The sequence below is a fragment of the Balaenoptera physalus genome, assembly GCF_965194825.1.
Source record: "Balaenoptera physalus genome assembly, chromosome: 16".
Taxonomy (NCBI): domain Eukaryota; kingdom Metazoa; phylum Chordata; class Mammalia; order Artiodactyla; family Balaenopteridae; genus Balaenoptera; species Balaenoptera physalus.
Window position 1 is genome coordinate 14713954 of NC_138898.1, and position 12509 is coordinate 14726462.

The window sequence follows — 12509 nt, forward strand, 5'->3', positions numbered from 1 at the left end:
ACTGCCTTCATTTGGCAACCCTAATCATTTTATATGCCCCCAGGCATAAGGAAATGCATTATTCACAGGAAAAAAACCCACTACCTATAGCAAACATTTCCCTTAAGTTGTAACTCTGTGTCTTCAGTGTTGCTACTTTTAATAAGAGAATTGTTTTTAAGCATGTTGGCAGGACTTTTGTAACATCTTGTTTTGCTGGACTTTAACCTTGAGTGTCAAAACACCTCAGTATCTTTGGGAATTTTCACAGGATTATCACCTCTTCAAATGTCTCTGTAAGCCACGGTTTTGCTGGCTTTGCTCTCCGTTCAGTAATATGCCTCCCTGATGACTCCAGCTGTGTCAGAATGTGGTTCTGACAATATTGGCCCAGCCAAGCACAAAATTCTCCATCAGGGATCCCTGCTCTGGATCAGATTTCAGCCTGAATTCTCATCATTTAATCCTTGGACCACTTCACTGGACTCCATTGTATGCATTGAGTACATTGTATAGTTACCATGCAGCTTGTCTAGCATTGGTGCTAGGCATCAGTCCTTACCTTCCTCAGAGACTGGACCATGATTCTAGTCGTACCTCAGTTCTCAGTTTTCATCTTCAGCTCAACACTTCGGCAATCCAGTTCTGGAATATATCCTTATGCAGACGTGGCCTCCAAGTGAGACTCTGCATTTCCTAAACCTTCCTACATGACCTGAAAAAAAGCAAATAGAATTAACTTGTCTACATCAAGAACTCTGCAGAGAATTTCCCTATGTATTCGTGAAGGATGTTAGGCCTGGTGCCTCTTTGGTGAAAATCGTCAAGGATTGGTTCATCAAAAATAACCTAGACATCATCAACTATATTTCAGTTCTTTAAAAAAGAAAAGAAATAACCTAACTGTAGACAAGTTCCTTATGTAGCCCGAGGTGATTTCTGTGTATCCACAGTGTTAATTCCTTTGATAACTGCTTGCTCTTTGGGTATGAGACAGCCCTAGCTCTAGGTGGGCTTCACAATTACAGATTGCAGGCTGTGATTACCTCTGCACTAACACTTAAAGAAGAGCCGTCAGTTCTCAGCAAGTGCTGCCTCTCTCTACCAACAGAAGAGTCGTATTTGTGTTTGAGAAAATCATCAGTGTGCTTCCTAGGGAGAAGCATGGGCACTTACAAAATTTGGATTTGTAATGTGTGATATCTCATTGCACCCCATTATCCTACCGGCACCTAATGGCAAAATTCTGTACAAGTCTGTCGTCTCTGTTTCTAACAGCATGGAGCGCGTGGTGGGGGATCAACATCACACAGCAGCCGGCCATTTAGAGAATGGTATTTGTGGACAGTATCTGTGACAGAACAGAAGTACGAAGAGCTGATGAAGGATTTTTTTTCAGGAGCAAAAAAAAAAAAAAGGCTGGCCTCCCAAGGAAAATATTACTGTGAACAGAAAGAAAAAAAGGAGATGCCAACAAAGAATAGGACAGAGGCCTTCCTCCCTAACCTTCTGTACAGCCAAGGCCAAAGAACACCATCCTGGGCTTGAGATCTCAGTCTCTAGACAAAGAGAAGCTCAAAGTCCATCAGTTGTCCAAGATAATCATCTTATCAGTAAGCTGTCAAATGCCTAGTGCTCTGCATACCCCTGTTGTCCCCAGGAAGAGAAGCACTTCTACCAGAAGCACCTCACTGGCCATGGTTTTTCCCTTCACCCATCCCTCCTTACCTCTCAGATGTTTCCAAATGGTGTGACTTTATTTCTCTCAAGGCAAAGAGTTTGGCCTTTTCTCCCCCTCCTGCTGAATAGCTGAGGAATTTGCAACAGAATTTTAGTGGTTTTTATCATTTGCCTTCAGTTTGTGGACTCTGGTTCTGAAATTTCTTTAACTACTATTCAGTTTCTTTTTAGCCTCTAGTGACCTGGTACCTGAGGGTACAATGCATTGGTCTCCAGTTAAACACCTGTGGTACCGTGGGATGATATAGTGAACTGTATTCTCCAGAAACTTACTTCTAACCCACTTGTTATCTGAGGTCAAGCATCTCATTCAGCAGGCTTCATCCTTGCGGCACTCTGAATCCTGCACACTGTACCACCTTTTTGTTATCCGGTTCTTGCTTTGAGAAGGATGTTGGGGCCAGAAGCAGGAGCCCTTTTGTTCTGGGGAGTTCTTTGTTTGGGTTCTAAAGTGACCTTAAAGGGTTTTTTGTTTTTGTCTCCAGAAGAGCAGCAGTCTGCCATACTGCTCATCTTTTGGAGAAAGGAAAAAAAGCTTTGCCTTTTCATTTTAGAGAATTACTATCCTCTCTGTCCCTGCTTCTACCACTCCTTTGGTTCTTCCCCATGTGAATATCGTCTCTTCTACATTGTTACCCAGAAGGTAATTGAGGGGAAATTTGTAGTTTTGTTGCACACAGACTTTAGATTCATTGAGGGGGGGAGAGTGCTTGCCTTCTCAAACTGGAAGCACGAACCCAGATTTTGGGAATCTAGGGTGCTATGGTCAACCTCCAGGGATAAACTCTTGACAGGTGAGTAAGGTATTTCAGTGGGTTCAAAAGAATGAGCACCAAATATGGCATTTATAATTATCCTAAGTCTGTGAAAAACATGCTCTGACGTGGTGTTCTTGCCCCTGTCCCCAGCCCTGTTTTCACCAGCCCACAGCTTTGTGTGTGGTCTGTGGTCTGTCAGGTTCATGATCTCTTTCAGCCTTGATTGCCAGAGAACACTTGAAATCTGATTCCACCTCTAATAACTGTTTCTAACTGCTCCCCAAGGCAGGTTTATCTGCCGATCATTAATCCAGAAATACTTTACAGTTGTCCCTTCCTATTAGATCCTGGGGATTTGCCCACATTATACACTAGATCAGATGTTACACATGTTAGGCGGATTTATGTGACATAATAAAAGTTGAAGTAAGAATCTTGGTTAGTCTGCACTTTATTTTAATAGGAAAAATGTTTAGCTGTCCTCATTTAAATTCTCTAGTCTCCCATATGTTTGCTCCCACAAATCAGGAGTACTTGTGAGCCTTAAAACATATGACAAGGACTTTTCATAGAAGCAGAATTGGCATTTAAATTGTTTTTGCTGTGACCATGTGGATGAAGTGAAATTGAGGTTTTCTTCCAAGCTGAGGGCATCATGATGAATGCCCATATGTGTAGTCATGGTAGATGACAAAACTATAAAGAAAACATGATGCCTGCTCTTGAGAGGCTTACATTTTAGTTGAACAATTCAATTCATTAAACATTTACTGAACTCTTTTCTGTGTCCTACGGATACAAAGCATTCGGAAGAGCTTACTGTTTGGTAGGGAAGCCATGTAAGCAAATAACTACAGAACAGTATGATAAGTGCAGCAGTAGAAATATGTGTGCAGAGCAAGACTCATTTAACATATTCATGGAGCATCTGCTACATGCCAGACAATATAAACGTATGCGGTGGCTTTATCATGGAGAGTGAAACTGACAGTGCTTGTCCTCATGGACTTACAGTCTAAGGGCAAACAGACATTACACAGGTAAATTGATATGTGACGTCAAATTGTGATAAATGAGTGAAAACAAAGTGCTGTGAGAGAGAGTGGCCAGGATTTAGGGACGGAAGATAAACTTTTAAACTAACAGAATCAGGGAGTAAGGGATACTTGAGCCTGAGACCTGGAAAATGAGTATGGATTCGTTCCTGCTACAAGTAGAGGCATCAGGAAAAACCTTGACTAGTTATAGCTGAAAGGTCAATATGGTAAGAAAGTGGTGAACTAGGGAGAAGGTGAGACTAGGTTGGAGAAGACAGGAGCCAAGGCCAGGGAGAATCTTACTAACTTCAGTAGAGATTTTAGACTGAATTCGAAATACTGTGGGAAACCAGTGAAGGGTTTTATGTATGTAAAAGATCACTTCAGAGTAATCTGGAGAAAGATTGGGAAACAGGCAAGAGGAGAGATGAGGAGACTACTTTAGAAGGCTATTGTGGTTTTGGGGAGAGATGGTTTGGGGTTGGCCTTCAGTGGTACCTTATAGTGGTAAAGAAACGGGCAGAATGGATATCAATTTCAGAGAAAGAGTTAACAGAATTTGGAAATGTGATTGGAAGAGTGGATGCGACTTTAAGGAAAGGATGACATCCAGTTTCGTGGCTTGAGCAACTGAGTAGGTAGATGAGATGGAAAAGAATGGAGGAGGAGCATATTTGTTGGAAAAGATCAAGAGTTCAGGGCAGGTTTTACGGAGGAGGTAATCCTTAAAGTGGGTCACACAAGAAGACGTTGTAAAAAGGTAAACCAGATCAAGATGAGTAATAGAAATAGTAAGTGCTCTAAGAGTTTAGCAGGAGGAGAGATCAGCGGTTACTAGAGATTAGAGATTTCTTGGAAGACATGGGACATGAACTTGCCTTTGAGGATTGGGTGATACCTGAGTTAGTGCAGGAAGAACATTCCATGTTGAAAAGCCGTATGAACAGAAATACTGAGATGCATAGCGTGAGTTGAGTCATAAGAACAGCTTAAGTAGAACTAAGGAGGTTGGATCAGGAAATGGGGGAGAAATAATAAATGCGAAGGGGCCAGATCTGTTAGGGAAGGGTGCCCAGAAGCGTGATAGCCAAGCTGCAGCTGGTAACAGGTGGAAATTCAGATGGTTAATCTGGTATTTGCTGAATGAATTGAAATCTGGAAGATTGGGTTTTGGTTTTGTTTTTTGGAAACTCTTGGTGGTGCCAGCATAAAAATAAGAGTTTGGATTGAACTTAGAAATCCAATGAGAATGAACAAGAAAAACAGGATTCAAGTGACTTAATGGGGATAGAGAAGAAAAATCAGTTAACTTTCAAGAACTTAAACCATGGTAAATGGGAAGATGATTTTAGGCAGAAATGAAAAAGTCAGTCTGGGCCTGATTGGGTTGAATAAGAAGTTTAATTTTAGATATGTTGGGGATGAGTTTCCAGTTGGGTGGAATGTCTCATGAAGAATATTGAAGCAGATCAGGCCAAACATACCTGTGACTTCAAACACTTTTTTTTTCTTGTTTTTGTTTTTTTTAAAACAAACAAAAAACACCTTGGCAAAAAGGAACCAGGTTCTACATAAACCTCAGACTGAGAGAGACCACTTCTCAATATGTATGTTAAGAAGGTAGAGAAACTGAGTGTTCCTGTATCTGACTGTATGTCTCATATTGTACTTCTTTCTTTTTTCCCCTTAATTTGATTAATCCTGCTAGATGTTTTAAGTGACGTTTTCTGTACTTTAAGGACAACACCTTTGATCACCGTTACTTTGTATGAGATGGTGCCATTTGCTCATTTTTTCTTCATGAGTCTTGCCCCTTATTATCACACACACACACACACACACACACACACCCGCAACGTTCTGCCTCTTTTTAAAGTCTCTTTCGAACAAGTCTGATGGGAGGAAATAGGTTCTGGGGGAAGACACTTTCACTTTGAAAACCTGTTGAGATAGAGATGATAGTTTGACATGTATACAGAATACTGAATTACTCCCTGAAGCCTGATAAACACTATGATCCCAGTCAGAACCTTTGACTCTGGATCATACATTCTTCCCTCAATATCCTAATCTTTTGAGATTCTAGAACCTACTAGTCTTTATTTGCTGACCAGATGGTAACTATCCTTAAAATTTTAATCATGTTCTCACTGACTGCCGTATTTTAGAGAAGAATGCTTGGAGGGTGGGGGCTTCCTCCAATAAAGAGCTGAAAGGTTGGCTCCTTCAATTTCTTTGTCTTAGCATCTTCTTGCTGCCTCCCACAGGGATCCATATGGCTTTGGAGACAGCCGAGATACAAGACGCGATCGATCCCCCATTCGAGGAAGTCCAAGAAGAGAGCCCAGGGATGGCAGAAATGGCCGGGATGCTCGAGATAGCAGAGACATGCGAGACCCCCGAGATTTGCGGGACCACAGAGAGAGCAGAGACATTCGGGATCACAGAGACAGCAGAAGTATGCGTGATGCTCGGGACATGAGGGATCCTAGAGACTTTCGTGACCTAAGAGACTCTAGGGATTTTCGAGATCACCGGGACCCCATGTACGACAGATACAGAGATATGAGAGACTCACGAGATCCCATGTACAGGTACGTGTACAGCTGTTCTGGTTGGTTTTTTTGTAATAGTCTTTTTTATGTGTCTTCTGCTGAACTGATGGAAAGCTCTGTATAGCAGTGACTTTATCAGCCCTATATTTCCAATGTCTATCAAATGGTAGATGTGCTGCTTAATAAATATTTGGTGAATGTGTGAATGATGATGAACTGTGCTTAGTGAATGAATCTGGGTCTCTCCCTGTGGCCTCTGAAAGGCAACATCGTGCAAATGGAAAAAAAGATGGAGTACAAATTGTTTTGGCCATGCAAAACCGCAGGGAAGGTGCACAAATGGTCAATAAATACGTGAAAAGATGCTTGACATCCTTAGTTATCAGAGAAATGCAAATTAAAGCCACAATGAGATACCACTTCATACCTACGAGGATGGCTATAATAATTTATTTTAAAAAAAAGTGTTGGCGAGGTGTGGAGAAACTGGAATCCTCATACATTGCTGGTGGGAATGTAAAGTAGTATGGCCACTGTGAAAAAGTTTGGCGGTTCCTCAGAAAGTTAAATATAGTAGAATTAATGATCCGTCAGTTCCACTCCTGAATATATATCGAAAAGAATTGAAAAGAGGAACTCACGCAGATGAATGTGAATGTACATAGCAACACTATTCACAGTAGTCAGAAGGTAGACACAATTCAAATGTCCATCAATAGATGGATAAAAAAATGTAATATATCCATAAAACAATATTATTCAGCCATAAAAAGAAAGGTAATTCTGACACCTGCGACAACCTTGATGGTCCTTGAAAACATTATGCTATGTGAAATAAGCCAGACAGACACAAAAGACAAATACATGTTTTCACTTATATGAAGTATTTAGAAAAGGCAAATTCATAGAGACAAAGTAACAGCAAAGGGGGTTGAGTTTCTGTTCGGGGTGATGAAAAATTATTTATGTGGATTTTTTTGATTTTTTTTGTTTTGGTTTTTAACCACAATTTTTCAAAAGCACAGGGAAGGAGGCTTGGGGTGGGGGCATGGAATGGTTCCTCAAAACTAACATCAATAATTACTACCAGTTATTTTGTATTTACTTTAGGCCAGGGAGCTCACTTTATGCTGAGAGCTTTCTGTACATCCTCCCAGTCACTTTGGAAGGTAGGTTAACTCAGTCCCAGCCACAGAGCTGATAAGCAGTGAGTCCCAGATACTAATTTCGTTTGTCTGATCCCAAAGTCCTGTGCCTTACTGTGCTTTACTTCCTCACAGACAACTGGGTCTTGAAGAATTCTCTGTATTTGATGTTTGCAGGATAAGACTTTTAACTTTGCGCACATTTCTTTAACTTTTCAGGAGAGAAGGCTCTTACGACCGATACCTGCGAATGGATGACTATTGCAGGAGGAAGGATGACTCTTACTTTGACCGTTACAGAGATAGCTTTGATGGACGAGGCCCTCCAGGCCCAGAAAGTCAGTCTCGTGCAAAAGGTAAAGTAGCAGAAACAGCACTTAGCACTGGTAGGACACTTTACAAAAGAAAGAGGAAGCTAATAACCAACTGGAAAGGGGCTAATGACTTGGCTAAGCAATTCACAGAAAGAAGAAATACAAATACCCTGTTCATGTGTAGAGAACATTCAGCTTGAAAATCATTTTTAAAATGCGAAGTAGTACCCTCATCTGATTTAGTCATCTAACAAGAAGAAATAAGTATGAAATTCCAGCAGTAAGAAAAGAAATGAACAAAAGATGGGAGCAGAAGAGGTCGTTTGCTTTTTTTTTTGCTCATTGACCAAGTAACTAAAACTGTTTGCATTACCTATGTAGTATGTGGGGTTTTTTGTTTTATTTATAATCTTTACCTAACAGCATTTACTTTTTAGGTAAAGACAAACATGTTTTTTATTGATAAAAGCCTTGATTTTCTCAATACATTCAATACATCTTTAAAGATTTTTAGATTGTTTTACACCTGGTCAAGTTAAGAACCTCTTTTCTATCTATCTTTCTTTCTTCCTTCCTTCCTTCCTTCCTTCCTTCCCTTCCTCCCCTTCCTTCCCTTCCTTCCCTTCCTTTCTTTCTTTCTTTCTTTATTTTTGGCTGCGTTGGGTCTTCGTTGCTGCTCTCGGGCTTTCTCTAGTTGCGGCGAGCAGGGGTCACTCTTCGTTGCGGTGCGTGGGCTTCTCACTGCGGTGGCTTCTCTTGTTGCAGAGCACGGGCTCCAGGCGTGTGGGCCCCAGCAGTTGTGGCATGTGGGCTAGTAGTTGTGGCTCATGGGCTCTAGAGCGCAGACTCAGTAGTTTTGGCGCACGGGCTTAGTTGCTCCGCGGCATGTGGGATCCTCCTGAACCAGGGCCCGAACCCGCATCCCCTGCATTGGCAGGCGGACTCTTAACCACTGTGCCACCAGGGAAGCCCAAGAACCTCATTTTTAATTTGTTAAGAAACTTACACTTTACTGCCTGATTTTGTTTGTTTGTTTGGGGGGGTGTTTCGTGTTTGTTTACTGCCTGGTTTTTTTTTTAACAAATTACAATTACCTGTCAATAGGGGACTTAAATAGTTGTCCCAAAAATGAAAATAATGAAATACCATCTTTTACCTATCAAGTTGGCAGGAGGTTTTTTTGGTTTGGTTTTTGTTTTGTTTTCTTTTTAATGACAATACTCAATGTTGACTAAGATGTGGAGAAATAGCACTAGGTGCTCCACCCCTGTGAAAGGATAAATTAGTCACAGCCTTTCTAGAGGGCATTTTGGCAGCATGTGTGAGATTAAAACAACCATGCCATTTAATCCAATCATTCCATTTCAATGAATTTATAATAGTAAAAAACAATAATAAGGGTTATTTTTAGGAGGTAGTCTAGAGGATTAATTCAGAGAAAGTGTGTGTGTGTGTGGGTGGGTGTGTGTGTGTGTGTGTGTGTTATGACCTTTGCCCACAAGTAGTTCAGGATTGAAAATAAGGCCTGTGACTTATTTTTATAGAAAGGCACGGTCCATGTTTCAGTTTTCTCTGGTGTCATCCTGCAGAGCGTTTGAAACGTGAGGAACGGCGTAGAGAAGAGCTTTATCGTCAGTATTTTGAGGAAATCCAGAGACGCTTTGATGCTGAGAGGCCTGTTGATTGTTCTGTGATTGTGGTCAACAAGCAGACTAAGTAAGAACCCTTTGGATATTTTTCCTGAGTGAGGAGAAGGATCAGAAGAGAAATTCAGGCTCGTTGGCAGCTGTACCCACTTAACTTGGGCTGTGTACTCTGGCATTGTTATACTGTGTTAACCAGGGTTCTTTCACTTGTAGGTGACAGAAGACCCATTGCAAACTGGCTTAGGCCCAAAGGGAAATTTTTAGTTTGCTTGACTGGGAAGTTCAGGCATGGCCACATACAGGGTCACACTGTCATAAAGACTTGGTCTCTCTATTGCCTTCACTCTCAGACAAGCTTTCTACTCAAAAAGGCAGAACAGCACTGGCTCTAGACATGTATCTTCTTAGCTTAGCAAACCAGTGGAAAGAGAGCTGCTCTTTCCCATTGCTTCCGCCTGAAGTCCTGGAATTGTTTCTCATTGGATTGCCCAGGCTTACTTTCCCATCCCTGAACTATCACTTTGACCAGCAGTGCTGGGATGCTCTGATTGGCCAGGGCTAGGTCATGTGCCCACCCCTAGAGCTAAAAGTGGGATTAGCCCTGTGGAACCATGTGTACTGAGTGGGAAAGGGGTGCCTTCCCAAGGAAAATCAAAGAGGGGACTATATGCTGGTCAGGCAAAGCAATAAATGTCCCCTTTGTGAGACAACACCGAATCCCCAGTACTTTGGAAGGCATACGTCTCTGCATTTGTCAGCCAAGAGCCAGGCTTTCTTTGTGAAGTGCCATAGCCTTGCAGAGCTGTTAGGTGACCACGCTAGCCAAGCCAGAGTTCATAGCAGTATTTTACTCTACCTCTGTTTCACATTCTTTCCTTGAAGTAGCAGAGCAGAGGTGTAGAAGGGAGTTTATAGCAGCTTGCAAGTTTGAGAGTAGCTATGTTCCCTTTCCCCAAGTGGTTAGTAAATAACTTCATGTATTTTCTAGCAGTTTGGGGTTAAAGAGCTAATTTCAAGGCAGAGACTAGGGAAATAGGTGTTGAGTCACCAAGCAGCAGGCAGCATTCACAGGCTTGGGGCTGCCTTGTTTAGAAACAGATGCTGCTTTTAACTTGTAGATGGCTTTTTTTTGCCCTCCCCCCTTTTGACTCATGATAATGTCATTTTCTGAGCACCTACTCTGTACTACTACATGCTAGGCACTTAAATAATTTTTTTAATCTTCACAGTAATCATGTTTCATGTGTATTCACTCATCAAATTTTCTATGTGTGACAGGTGCTAGGTCCTGGAGCTGTAATGCTAATAAGCAAACACACATGGCCCCTTCCTCTTGTGGAGCTTATACCCTAGTTGGACAAATGACAGAAATAAATGTATTGGTGATGTGTCTTATAAGAAATATATCAAGGATCTGATTTAGATTGCAGAGAAAGTCAAGGAAGTGACGTATGAGCTGAGCCATATTAATCCTGTCTGACTGTTAAAGAAACTGAGGTTTGTAAGAGGTAAAGGGACTTGCTTAAAGCTTCAACTTTGCAAGTAAATGTTAGGATCCAAACCTGTCTTTCTAGCATTTAAAACCCATGCTTTTCCCACTATATTGTGCAGCCTCTACAAAGACGGACATGTGTTACAAGTCTTAGGCATCAGGATGGTGTTTAGGAATGACCATCAGACTAGAGAATCAAGAGGAGGACCTGGGTACTAAATACTGTGCTATTGGCAACTTCATGTGTGACCATTTTGAGCCAGTATAGAGAAGGAATTGGTCTAGATTCTTGGAGCCTGAAGAGGGTGCTAGGGAGACACTGGTAGAGCTAGGATTTGAAGTCTTCATAGGAGCTCACACAGCTAGCTGAGGTGCCACAGTGTGCAGATTGGGAGTTGGTCAGGGAGTACTCACCTGGATCCTGTTTGTTTCTACAGAGATTATGCTGAATCTGTGGGGCGGAAGGTTCGAGACCTAGGCATGGTAGTGGACTTGATCTTCCTCAACACAGAGGTGTCACTGTCACAAGCCTTGGAGGATGTTAGCAGGGGAGGGTCTCCCTTTGCTATTGTCATCACCCAGCAACACCAGATTCACCGCTCCTGTACGGTCAACATCATGTTTGGAACCCCACAAGGTATGGAGGCCCAAGCGGGTCAGAATTTCAGAAGTAGTCACTAGTCCATTAATTTTTTTATGCCTTACTCAGAAGCAGCAGGTTTTAGGTAAATGTATTTCAGTTCAAATGTGGTAGGGCCCTTTTTTAAGTGCACGGCAGAGACTTGCATAGTCATTTAGTCTTCTGATATTCTCTCACTGGATACAGTTCTGGGCCTGCTGTATATGACATTATATTTAGCACTTAGGTATATACAGTGATGTGCTGGCAAATGTTTAACAACCAGTTCTGGGGTGGGGGGGCGGTGTGGTTTATAGCATTTTCTGATTTCCATGGTGTAAATACTCCCACTGTGTTCTATATCAAGCTACCAACATGAAGTCACTTCAGGGCCAGTTGGGAGGAGATGCACACAGTCTGCTCTCACCAGTGAGGGCCAGCTCCAGCGCAGCTCTGGCACGTACTACACTGAATGCAATAGAGTCCTTGCTTTCAGCAGATTTTCTAATGAGGGACAAAGCATACAACAGGCAATTAGGATACTCTTTGTAAGTGTGCTAGAGAAGTGGGTGGAGGGGCTGTGAGAATAGGGAGGAGGCTCTGAGCTCCTGGAGGCCCAGAGTAGGTTCCTTGAAGTCCTTCCCTGAAGTAGCTTTTAGTCCTTTGCTCCCAGATTGTTGAGACTCAGCCAGCTGATTCCCTGCTCATTGCTTGCTCACACAGCACAAACCTTTCACTTTTCCCACCACCCTGGGGCTATTTGCCCCACCAGTTTTACCCATAGGGATAGCGTGTAGAAGCCTCTCCAGCGGGTCATTTGTCTTTCTGAGGAACAGTCCTCAAGATGTGTGAAGACATTTATATCAAGTGCTGAGAAGTCTTCTCACAACCCTGTAAATCATTGTTGCCCAGGGGTGAGGAGAGGAGGTTATTTAGGGTCACAATTTGATCTTAATCCGTAACCTTTGAACTGATGAATTAAAACACCAGCTCTATCCTTAGGAGCACAGTAGAGAGCCAGGCTTTACAGAAGGGCTTTTTCGACCCCCGTGGCCTGCCTCCTGTGGTTATTCTCCACATGGTCTTTTTGAATCTGTGAGAGACTGTCATATTTCTTTGGTTTTTACTACACGTCTGTGATCTAAGAATTCCCCAAAGAACTAGCTCTGTACAAGGGTGTCTGTTCCCCACCAAAGAAATCCATTCACCTATCTCCCCAACCTT

At 42.2% G+C, this 12509-nt stretch overlaps 1 protein-coding gene across 3 annotated transcripts in view; it reads left to right on the forward strand.

The window, feature by feature from the left end:
• NCOA5 (nuclear receptor coactivator 5) overlaps positions 1–12509 on the forward strand; it is a 31238-nt gene that overhangs the window by 15824 nt on the left and 2905 nt on the right. For all 3 annotated transcript variants that reach the window (XM_082430204.1, XM_082430205.1, XM_082430206.1), the window contains 4 exons: positions 5782–6108; positions 7434–7570; positions 9118–9244; positions 11104–11303. In XM_082430204.1, coding sequence (XP_082286330.1) covers positions 5782–6108; positions 7434–7570; positions 9118–9244; positions 11104–11303 — 791 coding nt within the window. The remainder of the gene's footprint in view (positions 1–5781; positions 6109–7433; positions 7571–9117; positions 9245–11103; positions 11304–12509) is intronic.